This window comes from Vitis riparia, unplaced genomic scaffold (assembly GCF_004353265.1).
Source record: "Vitis riparia cultivar Riparia Gloire de Montpellier isolate 1030 unplaced genomic scaffold, EGFV_Vit.rip_1.0 scaffold770_pilon_pilon, whole genome shotgun sequence".
Taxonomy (NCBI): domain Eukaryota; kingdom Viridiplantae; phylum Streptophyta; class Magnoliopsida; order Vitales; family Vitaceae; genus Vitis; species Vitis riparia.
The window spans coordinates 35,185-56,678 of NW_023269776.1; the positions used below are offsets into that span (position 1 = coordinate 35,185).

Below are 21,494 nucleotides of genomic sequence, written 5' to 3' on the forward strand. Positions count from 1 at the left end.
AAGACAACAAGCAAACTTGCAACTGCAATAGAAATTTCACTATCAGCAGAGCCTGCATTGATCTGCAGTATTACCAGCCAATTAACCTTGCTTTCAAAAGAGAAGTTTTAATCCTAACTCCTCAATTGCTTCTTGATTATGGTTTGGTTTACCAACTTATCTGTTCTGATCCAAGTCAAGCTAGCAATTTTGGCAGAAAGATTAATCTAAGCTTAACCCAAGGTTTTAAGCTAAACAAAAAATTTGTTGACGCCATTTTTATTAGCAAAGCTCCTGAATGGATTTCTAGAGGCAACATTCTTCCAGCCCAGCACTATGTTAATCTTCATTACCAGAATAGAAGACCTACTCTTCTGTCCAGCCCCTTAGTACAAACCGACATTTGTGCAGAGCCAATTATTAAGAAAATCAAGCATTGGAGAGCCAGAGTCATCAACAGAGACTTTGAAGCATACCCAAAAAACATGGGGCATCTCATTGCTGCAGATTCCATATATAAGATATTTTGCAGTAAAAAGATTGATCCTTTACCGTTCAAATCCACTATTCAAGATACTCAGTTCTTAATGGATCATCGCTCAGAATATATTCCTCCCTGATCAGCAGTCATTTCAGCTGAAAGCAAGATTCCGGGTCAATAGTCAAAAGTGCTACTGTTCACTCTTACTGTTCACTGTTCACTATTACTGTTCACTGTTCACTATTCAAGCACGGGTCTACTGTTCATTGTTACTTTTCAAGATTCCTTTTTTGCCTATTTAAGGAGGCTCGGGCCTCATTTTTAAGCACGCTTCATTTACGCCTAGTTTTCTCTCTCAAGCTTATGCTCTCCCTTCTCTCTTCTTTCTCTCTCATCATGTAATCCCTTTAAGCCTTCAAGCTTTCAAGCTTTCTTCAAGCTTTCCTACCCTGATCCATTGTAAGATATTTCTCCTTATGTATAATATAAGTATGTTTTGATTACCTCCTATATGGATGGTTTTTAATTATGCTTTGATTTTAATTTTATGTTTTTTATTTTGTACCGCCTATATGGTTGGTTTTATGTTTTTTATTTTATACCGCCTACATGGTCGGTTTTAAGCTTATTATGAACTAACAAGTTTTTTGGTTCCTTCTCTTTAAATTTCTAGTTGGATATCTTTTGTATTTTCTAACCCTCTTCTTTGTTTTGAATCATGGCATAATTCCTGTTTTCATTGCATATGACCTTGTCCTGGGTGTCTGGTATCAGAGCCACGGGGAAGGGAAGTTGGGTCTTGTTTTGGGTGTTCTTGGCCTAACCTAGGATAGGTAGCAGTGTGCCTAGGAGCGCGAGTCCTACCGGTTGAGCCGTTGTTAGCCGTGGATAGGCGTTTGTTAGGCTGTAAGAGGGTTGGGGTGACGTCTCATAAGGTTTGTCAATCTACTATTAGGCTCTAGTTCAAAAACCCTAAAATGAGTTCAATTTTCCGAACCATGTCTAGGAGATCCAGTGATTCTCAAGATACTGTTGTAAACAGTGAAGAGATCAATTATCCTAAGATCCAAAATGATTTAGATGATTGGAAATTACCCAAGGTGTCTAATCAAGAAATTTATAAGAAAGGAACCTTTAAGTTCTTCACAGATTATACCATCAAGACCTCTGAAATGTCAGTCAGCTTAGAACAAGACGACCAAGTCATAAGACTTCTAGATAATAGATCCATTGAAAAGCATAAGAAAGATGGCTATAATTTCATACATTTTGGTATGATTCAAGTAGCAGCTAAGCCTTTGACAAGATTAGGTTTAAACACCTCTATTGTCATGTGTTTAAGGGATAATAGGCATCTCGAATATCGAGATTCTATTATAAGCGCAGTCCAAGCTGGACTGAATGATGGCCCAGTTTATTTCCAGTGCTATCCTAACTTCACAGTTAGAATAAGAGATGCAGACATCTTAGATTCCGTTGTCCTGCATATTAAGACTCATGGCTTTAAGATCAAACCAGGAAACAGTCCTGTTTCCATCATAACCAGGTTTGCCTATAAGAGCATGAACACAAGCGTGGGATCTGGGGCTCTTTGCACCAGTCCTAAAGGTGAGACCACTTATTTCCACTCTGATATGCTAGATAAGTCAGATTTCATCATCCCCAAGAAGATCTTGTGGAAAGATGTTGAGTTTCCTGAAAATTGGCATTTTGCTAATGCTGTTCCAGCCAAAGCACAGCGTTCTGAAAGTATTGAACAGATTGTTCAATATCCTGATGGAGGAGGAGAACTAGTTTTCTCCAACTCTTTCAGACATTCCAACAGCCCTAGAGTTTCTGTTTATGAACCCTCTAAAGCTTCAAGCTCTTCCATCCCAGTTAGAACCACTAGGGAAGAAGAAGGTTCCAGCTCAGGAAATCCTAAGAATATTAAGCTAACAGGTGTCAAAAGTCACACCAACGTGGCTAGACCATTTTACTCTGAGAAAAATGAGGAATCCCAACAGGATGAGTCCCCTGTTATGTCTCCTACGTATTCCCAGATGATTAACACAATAAGCCTAAGTGATGAAGATTTTGAGATCAACAAGGATCTCTTAAGTAAAGACTTCTATTCTGAAGTCAATAAGCAAAGAAATGATTGGTTCTTTAGCACCGTCCCTAAGGTCATTAGAACCATTTACCAAGAAGAATTCTATGCCTACTTAAGACAAGAAAAGAAAAATATTAAGTTTTGGATTTGTTTTGAACTCTTCAAACAAGAGGAATATCCAAATTATCCTTGTAAGCGTGTTAATAACATTAAGAGCACTAAGTCCTTTAAATTTTCTGAGGAATTCCAGGAAAATCCCCAAATCAACCAACCTTTTATTGATAGGATTAATCAAAAGATTAAGGATAATCTTGTTACCCCTTTGACTGTCCAGACTCATAAGAGAATCAATATGGTTAAAGGTGATATTAGTTCAGAAGCAGAAGCTGATGAACTAATTAAGATGTTTGAGGAACCCCATAATCAAATTATTAACAATTTAGAAACCTTTAAGACTAGGAATTACTATCCTAGACCTACATTTCCTGACATGCAGTTTGAGGAAAGAAATCAGTATACTCAAGCCTCTTACACCAGTGGTACTATCTATGAATGGAACATAGACGGTATGACCGAGTATAACATACTCACTAAGCTTCAAGAAATGACCATGGTAAGTAGAGCCTATAAGTTAAACAATAGACTGCCAGATCATGTTGTAGCTCAGACCATTGTTGCTGGGTTTACAGGTCAGCTTAAGGGTTGGTGGGATAATTATCTCACTTTCGATGATAGAAATAGTATCCTCAAAGCCTATAGGATTAATGAGAATAGTGAAGTTGTTAAGGACGAAGATGGCCAAGATATAGAGGATGCAGTGGCTACTCTAATCTACTCAATATCCAAGCATTTCATTGGAGATCCTGCAAAAATTAAGGATAAAACTGCAGATCTCTTGACCAACCTTAAGTGTCCTAAGCTTCATGATTTTAGGTGGTATAAGGAAGTCTTCCTAACCAAAGTCATGCTAAGGTCAGATTGTAACCAGTCTTTTTGGAAAGAAAAATTCGTCTCAGGATTACCCAAGCTTTTCTCTGAGAGAATTAGGATCAAGATAAGGGAACAGTATAATGGTCAAATCCCTTATGATAAGCTAACCTATGGTGAGATTATAAGCATTGTCACAGTTGAAGGGATTAAGTTGTGCAATGACTTCAAGCTTAAGCAACAAATGAAGAATGAACAAAAAATCTACAAGAATGAATTTGGATCATTCTGTAGCCAATTCGGTTTCAGCCAAAAGGAAACTATGCCTCCCTCTAAGCAAAAACCAAGCAGGAAGCCGAGCAAAGATAAGTTTTACCACAGTAAGAGAGGTACCTATGACAACTATAGGATGAATGATACTAAGCAGTCAAGGCACGTCCAAAGAAGGGTCAACAAGGATACCCAGAAAAAGGTAGAAACTCCTTTAGATGTCAAGCCAATTATCTGTTTTAAATGTGGCAAAGTCGGCCATTATAAAAAAGATTGTAGAGTTAAGCAAAAGATTAATAACTTAAGTGTCTCGGATGACCTAAAAATATGCTTTGTAAGGTAATGTTAAGCTCCACAGATTCTGAATCAAGGACTGATTCAGATAATGAAGATGACATTAATCAACTATACAGTAGTGATGAAGTTTCTAGCCAACCTTCTAGTGACCAAGCCGTATGTATTAAAGGTAACTATAATTTCCGTCCTAAAACTATAAATGTCATAAGCCAAGATCAGGAATTTATCCTTGATACTTTAAGAAAGGTTGAAGATGAAAAGACTAAGCAAAATCTTTATGAAGTTTTTAAAAAATCTGTTGTTAAAATAGAAGCCAAGAAGACTGTTAATCCTTATAACCTTAATGATATCTTAAACAGGTTTGACCAACAGTCTCCCAAGGAAGTCAGCATTAAGGAACTTCATGAAGAAGTTAAGCAGTATAAAAAGGAGATTAAGGAGTTAAGACAATTCATAAGTCTAGGTCTCTTTGATCTCCAAGATCAAATCAATAGAATTGTCAACCAAGGAAACCTCATGGATATTCCAGAATCTTCTCATGTTAATGATAATGAGACACATGTTTTTTTGAATACTGTGAGTAGGGTTATCTTCCAAAGGTGGGAAATCTCCCTTACTATAGTAGTCAAAGATATATTTGTCCTTGATATTATTGCTTTGATTGATTCAGGAGCAGCTGAAAATTGCCTTCAAGAAGGACTTGTACCTATTCCTTTATGCGAAGAGACTAGTCAGTCTCTATTTGGAGCCAATGGCAAAAGACTTGCCATTAAGTATAAAACAGATGTTCATATCCGTAACCATGACATCTGTATTAAGCAAAGCTTTGTCCTTGTTAAGGATCTTAAGGAAAAAGCCCTCCTAGGAATACCCTTCTTAAGCTCTATTTATCCCTTGTGGGTAGATAACCAAGGTATAAGAACAAAGCTTTTTGATAAGGAAATTCTTTTTTAATTTACTAATCCTGTCACTCTTTGTGATCAAGAAATTAATCTGGTTAGAATAGAAGATCCACCTAAGAGATTAGGTACCCAATTCATTCATCATCTCATTATAAATAATATTTTAAGCATTCCTTTATGCATTTCAAAATTTCAAACTGATATTTTGAATCAAGGAATTTTAAAAGTTGTTTTCACATCTGAGAAAATAATTAAGTATATAGCTTTTAAGTATAATTTAACTGATTGGATTATTTTAAACCCTAATTTTCAAATTAAGTTTATTGAAGGAGAAAGTTCCATTCCTAATCACTCAACTCGTGGAATTTGCAGGGTTCATGAGACCATGGCCCCTAAAAAGAATACCCAAGCTCCTAACCAGAAAACCCAATCCAGTCAAGCTCCTTCTCCCCATAAAATGCTATGGAGCCAACAAGTTGAAGAAGAAGAAGCAAGGCTTCATTCTTCTAAACCTATGCCTAACAAGATGATGACCTTGTACTATGATCATTCTGATCCTGTTAATCCAGTCAAGGCCACCCAATACCCAGTCATTTCAGGGTCCCAGACCTTCAAGCAAGTTACTAAGGCTAATCTCTCTCAAAAGGAATTAGCATCAAGCTCCTCTTTTTCAAACAAGCAAATTGTGGTGGCTGCCAACCCCACACCTCTTTCAACAAAATCAAGATATTGGCAAAATGATTTAAATCAAGCTCTTTTGGTTATAGAAAGAGAATTTTTCTCTGAAAACCCCAGAGAGATTGCTGCAAAAGCTTTTCAAGAAAATTTTCATTATCCCTCTGGTGATATTTTAAAAACAAGAGAGTTTTATGAAGCAGTCCTTACAGAAACTGGTTCTGTTAAGATTAAGCATCATGCTGACAAATTCAGCAATATGGGTTTGGCATTCTCCACCTGCCATATCTATAAGATTCTTACTGTTAAGCAATGGGGTGGAAATCCTAATCTTTCAAGGGAATTTTCTGAACCATCAAAGCCAAGGTTTTTTAATTATTGGGATTATCAGAGAGCATGGTTTAATGCTTTTCTGATCCAGAATAGGGACTTCCATCATTCATGGATGTTCTATTTTCCATCTAAGAATCAGCTTTCCTCTTTCCCATTTTGGTTCTACAGTTGGTGGACTTATTATGGTCCGACTATTAAGATTCTTCCTAAGCCCATCCTGGATGGCTTTGAGCTATTCAAAAGTTCTTTTGATATTCCTAGAGAACTTTCAGCTTTTCCCCCTTTACTATTCTTTTTTAGCAATTTTAGCCTTGCTTGGATAGTCCAGTGGGACTATATTATCATTACGGACGAATCAGCAGCCTTTCTATCTCTGGAAAGGACTTTTAAAACTAAATGGTGGGATGCCTTGAAAAATGATGCATCTATTGATACAGTCAAGCAGTATTTCCTCAAGAACCCCACACAAGTCTCAGCCAGTGATGATATGTCTCAGTTTCTCCTCAAAAAGCAACAGCTACAAGCCATGCTCGCAGCAGCTAAGACCCCTCAAGATTTCCAGAAAATCCTTGAAGAAGGAAGCTCAAGCTTTTCCCAAGAAAATTCTAATGCAGAGTCTGATGATTCAACAAGCTACCTTCCAGAAGGAATCCTTCCTCCAATAAGAGGATTTAAGTAATCATCAGCCTTTTGTCTTCCATCAAGAATATTTCAAGCTGGGCATTTTCTGCATCAAAAGCAGCAAGCATGTGTTCACACAGTTTAAAAAAGCCTGTCAGAAGTCATTTCAGCCAAAAGCAAGATTCCGGGTTAAAATTCAAAAGTTCTACTGTTCACTCTTACTGTTCACTATTCACTATTCAAGCTCGGGTCTACTATTCATTGTTAATGTTCAAGATTCCTTTTTTGCCTATTTAAGGAGGCTCGGGCCTCATTTGTAAGCACGCTTCATTTACGCCTAGTTTTCTCTCCCAAGCTTATGCTCTCCCTTCTCTCTTCTTTCTCTCTCATCATGTAATCCCTTTAAGCCTTCAAGCTTTCAAGCTTTCTTCAAGCTTTCCTACCCTGATCCATTGTAAGATATTTCTCCTTATGTATAATATAAGTATGTTTTGATTACCTCCTATATGGATGGTTTTTATTTAAGTTTTGTTTTCATTTTATTTTATGTTCTTATACCTCCTACATGGATGGTTTTAATTAAGCTTTGGTTTTATGTTTTTTATTTTGTACCGCCTACATGGTCGGTTTTAAGCTTATCATGAACTAACAAGTTTTTGGTTCCTTCTCTTTAAATTTCTGGTTGGATATCTTTTGTATATATATATATATATATATATATAATTAAATATCTTTAAAAAAATTTAAAAATATTTTTTAAAGAACACTTCATATAAATATATCAATGTTAGTCCTGAAATACTATATATCAATGCAGATGATGCATTGAACAATTTATGCCACAAATTATTGTATCTTAGGATAACTAATGCGGGATTATTTTGCTCATCAAGATCATCCGATACAACAAAATTTGAATTCAACAAATAATGAGTCATACATGCATTTAACACGTGACATGTATTCAAAAGATGACACATGGCTCAATCCTAAACGGGATACATATTTACCACATCAATCAAACAATGTTAGTTATCTCTTTAAATCATTTGAAGATAATCGTGATGGATGAAGTAAATCGTGAATTTGTATTATTAAAATCATGATCAGACATATTTAGAAATGATGTTAATTATTCTCGTACATAGATAATTGAAAATGTTACACAAATATAATTTAAGGAAAATATTTAACAAATAGCATAATTAAACACATCTCAAACAAATTCTTATATATTCATAAGCTCCATTTAATTCTACAAAAGGATCAATAATTTAGGAAAAATGACAAGTACCATAAAAAAAAACTTGCACAAGAAGGTGTATCCCAATCATCACCCATAAAGTGATGAAAAGTGGAAATGCTTTTTATCATGCATGAATTTATCCATCATCATATATGAAAAGGATCAAAGATCCTTTACCCCCGTTTCATTTTGATGATGGACAAATATAATTCGAGGGTTTTTCTTTTATCAAAAAGCGATAGCATTAATTTACCTTATGTTTGTTTCTCAAGAATACATGCGGAAAAAAATAGAAGGAATGAAAAAGTAAATGTAAACAAAAAAATATGATTAAAGGTAGTATATTATATTAGAAAATTATAATTATAGTTAATAAATTATTTTTATTTATCATTTTAAATTTATTTTAGCACTTTCGTAAAAATATTAAATAATTTAAAAAGATTATTTTTTCCCTTTCTTTTGTATCTCTATTCAATGATCCAACTTTTGTCACACGCCTTAATATTTGGATGCTCGATATGATACCAAATTAGTGCCTTCCCATTTTCCTATAACTTATTTTTATTGAAAAAGGGATTTTTTTTTTTTTCATTCCTCAATTTAAATATCATTGCAATTAAATGTCACTTTTTTCCATAAATACAAAATTCATATCAAAATCTTATAAAAAATTATTTGTCACAAATATATGATGTAATTAAATATACTATTTTTCTATGAATATAAATTTCATCTCAAAAAAAATCTTTTTTGATATAAAAATAAAATTTGTTCAAAAAATCTTCTTTGTGGCTAAAATTATGTTCGCAAATGTAAAATTTGTTGTAGTGAATGAAACAAATGTCCTTATTGATTTTGTCAAAACACAAACTCTTGGAATGATAAATCGATTTAATAACTTCATATATATGCCTTTATAAACAATAAGGATACTTCAAATATTGTAAAGCTATCTTGAGTTCGGGAAAGTATTTAGCAAAGGAAAAAATGATTTTCTCATATTTGGTTTTACTATGAAAAATGCAAAAAATGTGAAATATAATTAAAATTACTAAGAAACTTTTATGTTTCTAAATTATTATTATTATTATTAGAAGAGTTAAATAAGTTAAATGAGTCTAAAATACGATATAAAAATAATTTATTGACTTTATATCAATTTTTATTCATTTATTATTTTTTTTCCTCACATTTTCTCTCAAATTTTTTGGGAATCAAATATAGCAAAAAAACATTTTATTAAATAAAAAGTTGTTTCCCCACTAATTTGAGCAAGAACAACAAAGTCCCTTCCTCTCATATAAATAATTCAATAGATTAAGGAAGTATTTGTAACATCAAGTGGTAAGTAAAATAAACATATATGAATATGTTTTCAACTGCATATAAGAGGAATGAACTCAATCATATCTGCTTTGAAAGTTCGAAAACAAATCACTTCTACTGAGAATGCAACAACTTTTAAGATTTGGAATGACCTCACAATAAGTTGAATCTCTAAGACACTGAACATCCTACCTATCATATACAAATAGCAATATCTCATCATAAAACATCTCCCAAGAGAGAATAGAAGATGCATGGTTTGTGGGAACAACATATGTGTACATGGGAAACAGTGAAAGAAACTTGCCATCAATGGAGGTTTCCAACATCTGCAGATGTTGAAGAGATGTGAAGTCGCTGCCATTTTAGTTGACATATAAATCAGTTATGAAAAGGAATGGCTTTCTTTCATGTGCCATGGCTAATGCTTGCCATCTTTTCATGGGAGCTTAAAAACAAAAAACAAAACTAAATAGCTTGTTCTGATGGTCAAGTCATCCAGTTAATTGGAGTGTGTGATAATCTGCGCCAAATTTGTAGCAACTATGAGAAGCCCAATTATTGAATTGCACATCCAAGTTCCATGAACAAGCTTCCATATATGAGACACATTTACAACCTAAAAAAAATAAAGGAATCAGAAAGACAAAGGATTTCGTTGCACATAATAGAATTGAATACCCACTTCTAAAAATAATTATAACAGAAGAATGCAAGTGTGGAAACAGGTGCAATCCAGTATATATCCATACCTTATGAACAACTGAAAGGGACATTTGAGGAATTTTGAGTTTCTTGACAGCATGGAGCAAGATATAAAACCCCAGTAAAATGGGAAAATGAAGCAGGAAAAGTATTTGAGAAATCCAATGAGTTGGGCAGAAGCCTACAAGTGATGAAGTGCAATACAATGTTCATAAACCAATGCTAAAATTCAATCTTAAAGTGAAAAAACAATTGTCTTAGGATATGCACCTCCAACAAACTGCTTTTGTTAAGGATCTACTCAATATCTTACCTACATTAAAGACAGACGAAATCCTCGAACATTTCTGTCAACTTCAAACAACATTACTCCGCTTTTCCAAATTTAAAAGCATTTCTCTTAATTTTTCCTGTCAAGATTTTCAGACCATGTCAGAATGTGCTGCTAGAGAAACCCGATAAAATTTCCATTTATTATTGCCTCTCATTTCCTCAAGTTAGGGATTGAGAATTAAGTTATTAGAATCAACATACATTTCAGTTTGCATGTTTGTTCTCCTTTTGGAGTCTAGTGTTGGATCAGGGTACCATGTAATGGAAGTCAACAAAAAGCATTCATTTGATGATAGGCTCTTCTGTAGTGATAGAAAGCAGGATTGCTTACACATGGTTTTATGGGAACAGAAGATCTTAATTAAAGGTGGCAGAAATCTATCTGAATACTGCTATCCCAAGACTGAAGGCAGGGGATACACAGGTCATTAGCAAAATATCAATCTAAGTTCCACCTGCATATAATTTCCAAGAAATATCAGCATGGTGCCAGTATGGATGTTCATATCATCCACTTGGATTCCAGCTAATTAACAATGAACTAATTAATAAAAAAGAAGAGAATACTCTTCCCACATCTTTCCATGCAGAATGGTGTACCTGAGTCCCATGCAAGAGATGAGAACTTGGAAGTGTATCATTTGCTTATCTCTTCCATATGATTCCACGTCTTTATGATTCTACATCACCTTCCAACAAGCCATCTCTATTGGCAAAATCTCCATCCTAGGAACAAGTAGTTGTAATTGCATTATCATATTTCACAAAATCAAGAACCAAAAACTCCAAAACAAAATTGCATGGCAGAGTTAATTTCCTGTCTGGGATAGGTTTTAGATCCAATTTGCCACATTTTCATTGCATTGAAATTCCAAAATTAGATTACTACTGAAATTGAGTTGTTGAAATGAAAGAAATGGTTTTGTTCAGAGAAGAGATAACAAAACTCATAATCATCTAAGACACTCTTTCAGCCTTATCATAATCATCTTGACCATCAATGTAGACACCAATGGAATAGGATGCATATGATAACCTCCATACCATACTTTAAATATAAAGCAGTCTACATAAGCAAAGAAATTTCTTCACTGTGTAAGCAAAAAGACCATCTGCTTTTATCTCGATGATTCTAATAGTTTAGTATGTGAATTTTTACTATAAGGAAAAACATGTTATTTTTCATAAAGTACAAGACATACCTATCGAAAGTAGGGCACTTTGCGGCGGTTAGTACATTTGTCAGAGCCCTTCATTCTATCTGAAAATTTTCAGAACACAAAAATGTAACATCTCTTATGGATGGTTTCCCTACATGAGCTTTGCTAGAAAGATCTTTCCATTTTCTCTTTGTCACATCATACTAGCAAAAATTAAATATTATATCGAGTAACAAAAGAATTCAAGTGCACAACCTTCCTCTGCTAATGATATTAGTTAAAGATGTTTTAGATGCTTATTTTAGTAAATTTTGATTGTGGAATCACAAATGCATGGATATGAAGCCACTATGGATGTTCATATCAGCCACTAAAATTCCAGCTACAGAACCTGATAATCAATAGGAGAATCACTTTGCATGCCTGATTAAGCTCTTCCCATACAAAAGGGCATACCAAAGTCCTATGCAAGAGAGAAGAATGGGAAAGTGTATTAACTTGATCAAAGTCTCCAACCTAGGAACAAGCATGGGTAAATGTATCCACATGTTTCACAAAAAAGAGAAAGAAAAAATCAAAACTAAATTATATGGAAAGGTTGATATAATTTCCTCTCTGAGATAGGTTTTAATATAAAAGTGAATTTGTGGTAGGTTAATAGAAACTATCCAATTTTCTTACCTTTTCATTGCACTAGAGTTCCAAAAGTTTAGAACCTCTGATTTAATTTTGCCTTCTGAAAGGCTGATTATCCATCTTTTACTTCCCCGACAGAATGCACCCCAGCATGCTTCAATGGTGCCTCCTTCAAATGAACCTCTCATTGTTATGCAGGTACAAGTACTTCTTTCAAATTCTTAAATGATGCCCAATGTGGAAGCTGCATAAGATGAAGAGGAAGACATGTTTAAAGTTTAAAGAACTTTATTAAATTACAGTTTTCGCATATAGAAGAAACTGATGAAATAATTAAATCATATGTATTACCTTTTAATTTTGGAGTTAATATTACTTTTTAATTTCATAGAGTTTAGAAATAAATTGAAAAGGAAATAGACAAAAATAAAAGAAGCAAGGATGATTTAAAATATTCAGAATGTAAAGTAGAACTAAAATTCAGAAAGGATCTAAGTAGTGTTGCTGAACCGAAAGAAATGAGTATGTTGAAAGAAATGAAAAGTATAACAATAGAAAACAATATCTCAACATTAAAATGGTTACCTTGAAGGTCAAACGCAAGCAACAATAGAACATTTGATAATCTTTGTACCATACTTTCAAAGATAGAGCAACCTCTCATTTCTTGAAAATGTTCTACTCCATAAATAGTTGGTGAAATATATTGTAGGATATGCAAATGCATTTTGAAGGTTTAACCTTGACCTAGATGCAATAGCTTTCATTAGTTCATCAAGCACATGAACCATTTATCTTTGTTTAGAATCTCAACAATAACAATTTTTTCCATGTTATTTGATTTATAAGCTTATTCTCAATGATTGGAAATTTGAAGTACATAAGCAAAAATATAAGTTGAATGTGTAGGCAAAAGGATCCTCTGCTTTTCTTATGATGATTCTAACAATTCAGTATGTTTCTTTGGATATAACATAATAGTTCATCCCTTTACATAATTACTCAATCTAGAACAACAAATGCACGATGACTTTCTTAACATTAATATACCTTCCAAGAAATGGGGCACTAGCAATGACAATCCTTAAGCAAAGTACTAAACTTTTGTTTGGAGCCAGATCATGGAATCAATGCAATGACAGTGCCTTATGGATTCTAAACCACTAGTAGTGACCAAAGATGCCTAGGATGGAAATATTGAGCAATGAAAAAAAAATCTGAACAAGAACAATAGACTATAAGTTGTCCTAACATTATGAGATTCAAAGCATTTGGATCCACATTTAGGTGTGGGAAGCATTCCTGGAAAAAAGATTTGTTACCCCCAATTGAAACCCATTGTATGTGAATTCTTACTACAAGGCAAAGCATAGCATTTTTTAGAAAATAGAAGACATACCTAATCGAGAGTAAAGTAATTGCAATCGCTAATACTTTTTCCAAAACCCTCATTCCATCTAAAATTTTTCAAAACATTCAAATGTAACATCTCTAGATGGAATATATGCCTACATGTCCTTCACTGGGTAGGAAAAGTTTGTTGTTTTTGTGGCACCATACTTGCAAATATCAAGAAGTGCACAACCTTCTCTACCAATGATATTAACTGGATGCTTTAGATGCATCAATGTTCGAAAAATGAGAAGTTTGTAAAAAAGTCACAACATAGAACCTATAGACACTTGTTGAGAGCAAAGTCTCAAGTAATAATAGAAAAAGGATTCGTAAAATTTTTGCAAAATCCATCAAAAATTTCATAGCCACTATGTTTGGTTTATGCTTGTCAAGGCCTTATCTTATCCCATTTCCATGATTTTGAACTCTATACTAAGTCACCTTAGCTTATCCCCACAGATTCCAAGCACTGCTGAAAGCAAACATCAACACCAATCAAATTTTGATGTTGCCTAAGTTAAACATCATGCTTTTCTCCAAAAATGATCTTAATGAATTTTTTTTAGCAATTTTAGGGAGAAACATGTTTTTTTATCAACTTTAAGGAGTGAAATTGATTCTCTAGAAGGTAGAAATTATCTTGATATGTGAACTATTACCAAAGAAAATAAATTACACCTTCAAAAAGTAGAATTGTAGAAGAAGAATGGTACCTAATTGGAAATAGGCACTTTGTTGCTATGAATACGTTTGTTGAACCCTTTGCCATATTTGAAGAATCTAAAGTGGATGTCTTGGAATTAGGAATCATTTGTCTACATGAGCTTTACGAGGTTGATTTTTCCATTTGCTCCCTACATTTTGATGTGCTTGCAAAAACCAAGTAGAAAATCAAGGAAGCCAATAATTCTGGTAGACAACCTTCCTCAATCAACAACAAGATAGTAGACGCTTCTGCATCCAAAAATTCTTCATGGTGTGAATAGTTTTGCAATGAATTGTTATATTTACATATGCCAACATATATAGAATTAGGAAGGGACAAGTTGTTTACAAAAGCAACTTGAAAATCAATATCCCAACAAATTCTAACCAAGGAACAAGCTCACCTAGTCACTAAACTACTAATAGTTGTTTTGAGTTTATTAACACCTATATTCACATATAATACTAAACGTTCCAAAAAAATGACTATTATTGGAGAGAGTTCACTATAAGAAAGTAGTAAATATATATATATTGATACAATTTTCACAAAATTATATGATTTCAAAGTAAGTATATCGGGGCTTGTGGTCATCTTATGAATCATAGGTATAATTGATTTTTGGGCTCAAAGGAGAACACACTTAATGGGGTTTGCCTTATCCCATTTCAATGACTTAAGCTTGATGTGGAATTACCTAAACTTCTTTTAAAAGATATTAAACATTGTCCATCAAAATCACACATGGAAATCAACAAGCTCACATGTCTAATGCCCCTTTTTTAATGTACATGTTTACCTTATAATATGGATTTTTTATAAAAGTACAAGTCAATTTAAAATTAATTTTTTAAAATACAACACATAAGAAAATATTTCAAATTCTACAACATTTTATGTCACATTGAAAGTTGTCTATTGAAGATATATCTTCCACAATTTTCATATCGGTCAGTTATTTTTTAAAAAAATTATATTAAAGATGTTTTTTGAAAAAACACTTTCCATATTAAAACTATTAAGAATTCACAATAATTTTGACAACATTGAAAGTTATCTCTTAAAAAAACACCTTTCACAATTTTTATATTAGACACATATTAAAAATAACTGAATTTATAATAAAAGTGCCTTTTGAAAAAACATTTTTCATATTGAAAGAATTATAGATTTATACTAGAGATGACTTTTGAAAAAAAACACTTTCCATATTAAAAATATTGAGGAATTTATGACCGTTTTGGTCATGTTGGAAGTTGTCACTTAAAGAAACAATTTACACAATTTCATATTAGAGACACATTGAAATTAAAAATGAATTTCTATTAAAGTTGCCTTTTGAAGTAATATTTTTACATGATACAAGTTGTTTATCTTTAGTAAAAATTATCTAAACTTAAAAGAAAAAGAAGTTCTCTTAAAGTTGTTTTTTGAACAAACAACTTCTATGTATAAGAATGTTGTAAGTAACAATTTTAATGAAACACATCAAGTAAAAGCAAGAGGCTAATAAACATCAAATACAATATTTTTTTATTAAAAATGAAAAACAATAAAACAAATTAATGAAAGTGACGTTGGAAATCATTTGGTAACTATTTTTAATTTTTTTAAAAAAAAATTGATAAAAAAATGAAAAAAGAAAAGCAAAATTATAAAAATAGCGAATATAAAATTATATCCAAATTACATATAAGTGGTGCTTTGCCTTTATTATTTATTTGAGTGATACCCACACAAAATATATCTGGACCATCTATTGGACCCCACTTGATGTCTCAAAAATAAGAGAATTATATAAAAGGAAAAAATTAAAGTCTTAAAATATTAGCACCATTAGGTAGCACAGTCTGGATGCTAGAGTTGTTATAAACTTGCTGACTCATAGGGAATTGGTAAATGAAAATAAAACACAAAGAATAAAGTACCTGGGCCAATAAATGCAGAGGAGAGCAAGAGCTTCGATGCAAGGGCCTCATGATAAGATCACCTCCTCATTTTCCGTGTATCTATCCAACGCTATGCAGGGGATGTGAGAAATGTTGGGCCATTCTTTCCCTTTATCCCTTTGGCACCGTTTCTTCAGCAGAGGACACTCTTCAATATAAAGACGAGAAAGGGAGGAGGGCAGCCCCTGTTTTGGGAAGGACTTGAGCTTTCCACATTTCGAAATCTTCAGAGTTTCAAGAGAGGTGAGGTGCTGAAGCCCCTCATTGTCCAGGGATTTCAGATTTGGAAAACCCCTAATTTGAAGGGAGATGAGAGTGGAGGGCAGAAATCGCTCCTCGAGAAATCTTTCATTCTCATATCCTTCAATCTCCAACGTTCTAAGAAAGGGAAGCGTTTGCAAGCCCCACTCCATCGGATTGGCCACGAGTTTGCTGCAATTCCTGATGTGAAGCTCAGATAGATTAGTGGGCAAACCCCCTTCTGGAAATGAATCAATTTCTGGACAATTAGATATATACAAATCTTGAAGGGATGTAAGGAGGGTGTGCATCCCTTGGGGCAGTGACTTGAGCTTTTCGCAGTTACGTATCCGAAGCAGTCTTAAATTGGGAGTGGGCAAACCTCCTCGTGGAAAAGATACCAGATTAGGGCACTCCCATATATCCAATGACTGGAGAGATGTGAGATCCACGTGGTGAAGTCCATCTGGAATGTAAAGGGACTCCAGATTTGTACAATTCCATAAGTAAAGCGTCTCAAGCTTTGTGAAGGAGGCTGATGGAAAGGACGTGAAAGAATCACCAGTATTCCATATATAGAAGTTGGTAAGGGAAGCGTAGTGGTTGTGCGTCATATTCTCCAGGAGTGCTAACTCCACTTTCTTACAATCGTAGATTGAAAGTGTCTTCAATGAATCAATGTCCCTGGGCAAGGACCTCAGAGAACCACAACAACAAAGTTCCAAGCATTGCAGAGTCGTATTATTTTGCATCATTCCCTCTGGTAGGGACTCCAGAATGGGACAGGAATTAATTCGAAGCCTTTCAAGCATGGGTGGCAGCGCCATCTCCGGAAAAGATGCAAGACTCTCACATTGCTGGATGTCCAAGTTTTTAAGAGAGGTAAGGCTGTGAAGAATGGGTGGAATTTCCTTTAGCTCGGGACACCAACGCACAGATAACTGTACAAGAGAATGCAGTTGGCCCAATTCATCTGGTATTTTACAAACTTCCCTTATATGCAAGGAAGCCAATGAGGTGAGACTGCCCGCACTCCTAACCACCACATCATCACATTTCTGCAACTCCAATCGACGAATGGAGGGAGCCATTGGAAGACAACACACCAGCTGCTCGCATTCACTAATCTCAAGTTCTGTTAATTTAGGAAGGTGTTCGGGTAAATCCTTTTTCAGCTTTGGACATTTCTTGATATAAAGCTCCTTCAAACAAGGGAATTCAATTTCACGACAAACCCATTCCTCCCACTCTAACATCTCTTCAAACCTCAGAATCTCTAGGGATCCAAATGGCTTAATTGAAGTTGAACTACAATAGCTATTCCCATACAACTCTACACCTACCTTTCGCACATCAGCCATCTTCACAATACAGAGATCCTTGAGAGACTGTAAGTGCCCAAGTGGCGGCAAAGACAAGCAATTTTTACAATCTCTAAGTTGTAAGAAAACTAAATTCATGAACGAAGGATCTTCTAACCATTTTGGAAATTTTATGCCATAGAAGCATTCAATGCTGAGCCTTTTCACCTTGTTATGAGGCTGAAGCTTTTCGAGAACTTTGGTTTGAATCTCCAAGTCACCAACAATCGCATTTGGATCCCATGCAAACACTAAGTCGTCAAGGTCTTCCTTTTTCATCAGATTAACTTCTGTAGCATTCTCCACATTCTGCAACTTTAAAATGGAGAGTGCTCCTTGCAGGTGTGCAAGATCTCGTAACTCCCCGAGTCTTGCACCACCATGCTTGCCAACAACAAAAGTAGTCAACATTCGAAGATCTTTTAATCCATTGATTCCCATTGGCATCCCTTCTATTTTTGTTTTAGAAATATCCAAATGACGCAAGTTGATGAGCTTTCCAATCTCGGCCGGTAACTCAGTAAGCCAACAACATTCTGACAAAATCAATGATTGCAAATTCAAAAGCATACCTATTGATATAGGTAACTTCCGAATTTTAGTGTTAGAAAGGTTCAAATACCGCAAATGTTTCAAATTTCCAAATGAATCGGGCAAATAAGTGATATTATAGTAAGATAAGGATAAAACCCGCATACATCTGAATTTTGGCAATACATCGTGTAGGACTTTATCACCTAAGTAGCAACGGCCTTTACCACCAAAGTACCAATGTAATTCATAACCAGACTTACTTAATGGTAGGAAGGTCCGTAATTTATCAATTTCATAAAGGCAATCAAATTTCTTGGAGATGTCAAATTCTTTACGATCATATGACAAATGTCGAGCATTCTTTGAAACATTTTTTTGCTGTCCCATTTCCAATCTGAAACAAAATTCTCCAGATACAAATTGAGCCAAATCGTGAATCAAATCATGCATCACAAACATTGACTTATTATGAGCGGATTGTTGAAAGAATGACCTTGATAATAGGTTCTGAAAACATATTTCACCAACATCTTCCATCGTCTCCCCTCCTTTCAAGCTACCCACTAAACCTTGCGCCATCCACAACAAAATTAACTCCTCCTTTTGAAAGTCATAATCCTTTGGAAAGATGGAACAATATGCAAAGCACTGCTTCACTTTTGTAGGGAGGTAATGGTAACTCAAGTGTAGAGCCGGAAGAATTCTACTTTGTTCTGTTCGTAAATCCCATATTTCGCTGTTCAGCATATCCTTCCAAGTCTTCTCATCTTGTTTACAGCGCAACAGACCTGCCAATGTATTTGCAGCCAAAGGCAAACCGTCACATTTCTTTATTATTTTCCTACCAATAGGTTCCAAGTTTTGGCGGGCATCTGGAGTTACGTTTTCGAAGGCAATGCCTGCAAATAGTGACCAACAATCTTCATCAGAGAGTTTACTAAGATGATGGGAAGAGGTGGTGCGCATAATAGATGCAACATCTTCAAGACGAGTTGTTACCATTACCACACTGCCTTGTGCTCCATTTCTAAAAGGAGCTTGTAAGGTACTCCAGCTATTGGGGTCCTCATTCCATATATCATCCAAAACAAGGAAAAACCTTTTTCCATTCAACTTTTTCTGCAAACTATCTTGTAGTGATTGCAGTGTATTAGAAGTATCAGATGAATGCTTAGAGACCGACTCTAAAATTGATTTCGTTATCACTACCAAATCAAACTGATCAGATACACACCCCCAACCTCTGATATCGAAATTGTCCCCAACCCTCTTGTCGTTATAGATCATTTGAGCGAGGGTTGTTTTTCCAACCCCACCCATACCAACAATCGGAATCACCTGAACCTTATCAGCACTAGCTATTTCATCAGATAGCAACAATTCCATGATCTTCTCCTTATCACCATCCCTACCATAAAACTCAGCCTTATCTATCAAAGAAGTAGTCAACCTTTGTTGAGTCACTGATGACACCCCTCCAACACTCTGTGTCAGATGGAGATCAGACTTTCTTTTTACTATCGCATCTAATTCCTGGGTGATTATCTTGATCTTTTGACCAATCTTCTTATTATTGAATATCACACCGCTAGGATGAAAAGAGGGGATAAGCTTCCGTACCTTGCTGGTGCTGGTTTGTGGCCCTTGTACCCAACTGCATCGCTTAGCCTCCATGTCAAACTCGTCCAGGACATCTTCAATGTCGTAAGCTAAAGCTTTGAGATCGTCCACCCACATCTTCACCGCTTCGTCCCGAATCTGCCTCTGCTCAGCATCATGCAGCACTGCTTGGAGATGCGACAAAGTGTTCCTCCACCCCTGGAGCACTGCTGTGTCTACTTTGATCCGGCGTGCATAATCTAACAAAGGGGTAGCCACCAGCTTGTCCAGCACCACCTCAAACAAGGAAGACAGAAACGCCTCCACCACAACCATCTTTTCTTCGGAAATGAAGGAATCAAAGACTCACAGAAATACAATCAGCAGGGGAAACGAAGCTTTTGTTGGGAAAGCCTCTGCTTGTGTGCTTGGAAAAAGGATGAAGAATTCATCCAGCTTTAAATACTGTTTTACCCTTGTCCACTCTTAAGCTCATGCTTACTGTTTGGTAGAATGAGAAAACAGAGGAGGGTATTTCAGGAAGTTTGTCAAAACTTGACGTCCAAAGCAAATGCCAAAATAAAATGTATAAATTGATTTGATTCCCTTGCAAGTGGGGGAAAAAATATTACAAGTGGTAGTAGTAGGGAAAAAAATAATGTGCCTATAAACATATAAAAAGAAAAAGGATTTTGCTTTTCAAAAAAAAGAAAAAAAGAAAAGAAATCAGAAGAAAGAAAAAAAGAAAACTTTAGATCTAAAGAGAATTTTTTTTCAAAATTCTCATTTAATGAGATTGTTTAAAAACATATAAATTTTTTAATGCAATTAGAGAATAGCAAGACAAAGTATATTTATGCTTTTTCTTTTGTTATTTTTCTATGAGTTCAATAAATCGAGGTCATGTTTGGTTCCGATAAGTATTAAGGAAATATTTTTAAAATATTAAAAGAAAATTATTTTCTCAATTGTAATATGAAAAATACATATAAAAAAATTGTAATTAAAATTCATTAAAAAAAATCATGTATTTTCAAATAATTTAATTTTTATATTGAAAATTTACAATAAATGAAATAAGTTTGAAATATTTTAAGATGGTATGTGTAATGAAATATGTTATATTATATTTATATTTAATTTGTAAAATAAATAAAAATAATAATATGAAATATATATTATTTTCATTATTTAAAATAAAAATTACATCATATTCAAATATTTTTTATTTAAAAAAATAAAAAATTTATTATATTCAATAATATTCATGATTAAAATATTTAAATTTCATAAATAATTTTTTTATATAATTACATTTAATATATAAAAAAAATTTATATATATTTACAAAATTTTGATCTAGATACAAACCATGTCAAATCACAAATCAAATCATACATCACAAAAAATTATTTATAATGACTAAATTGACCTCCATCTTAGAACAAAATTTTGGTCCAAATACAAACAGTGCCAAATCATGCATCACAAAAAAATTATTTACTATGACTGGACTGATGAAAGAATAATCTTGAAATAAGGAAGGAAAAAGGGAAAGAAAATACAATGCATGCTTTTGATATATCTTGAATGAATAAAGCAATCAGGGAAAGGGAGTGTCACATGGGTGTGTCTGCACAACAAGCAACCAAATTGCTTTATTGCTGCCCACACTGATTTTAGGTTTGAAAATTACTCAGTCCAGCTGTTATGGGACCAAGTTT

At 34.2% G+C, this 21,494-nt stretch overlaps 1 protein-coding gene across 8 annotated transcripts; it reads right to left on the reverse strand.

Annotated features, from left to right (window-relative positions):
• Window positions 1-9,212: 9,212 nt before the first annotated feature.
• Window positions 9,213-20,276, reverse strand: LOC117910521 (putative disease resistance RPP13-like protein 1). 8 transcript variants are annotated; one of them, XM_034824605.1, is made up of 9 exons: window positions 16,016-20,276; window positions 14,095-14,335; window positions 12,032-12,230; window positions 11,393-11,451; window positions 10,791-10,916; window positions 10,522-10,645; window positions 10,171-10,267; window positions 9,905-10,038; window positions 9,213-9,771 (listed from the first exon to the last, which is right to left on the reverse strand). In XM_034824605.1, exon 1 carries the CDS (start codon window positions 20,104-20,106, stop codon window positions 16,063-16,065), a length of 4,044 nt encoding a protein of 1,347 aa, XP_034680496.1. In that variant the 5' UTR covers window positions 20,107-20,276; the 3' UTR covers window positions 9,213-9,771; window positions 9,905-10,038; window positions 10,171-10,267; window positions 10,522-10,645; window positions 10,791-10,916; window positions 11,393-11,451; window positions 12,032-12,230; window positions 14,095-14,335; window positions 16,016-16,062. The 8 variants fall into 8 exon arrangements, with proteins under 8 accessions (XP_034680496.1, XP_034680495.1, XP_034680493.1 ...); XM_034824604.1 differs by having other exon boundaries at window positions 10,392-10,645; XM_034824602.1 differs by adding an exon at window positions 11,742-11,813 and having other exon boundaries at window positions 10,171-10,645.
• Between the last annotated feature and the right edge of the window lie 1,218 nt (window positions 20,277-21,494).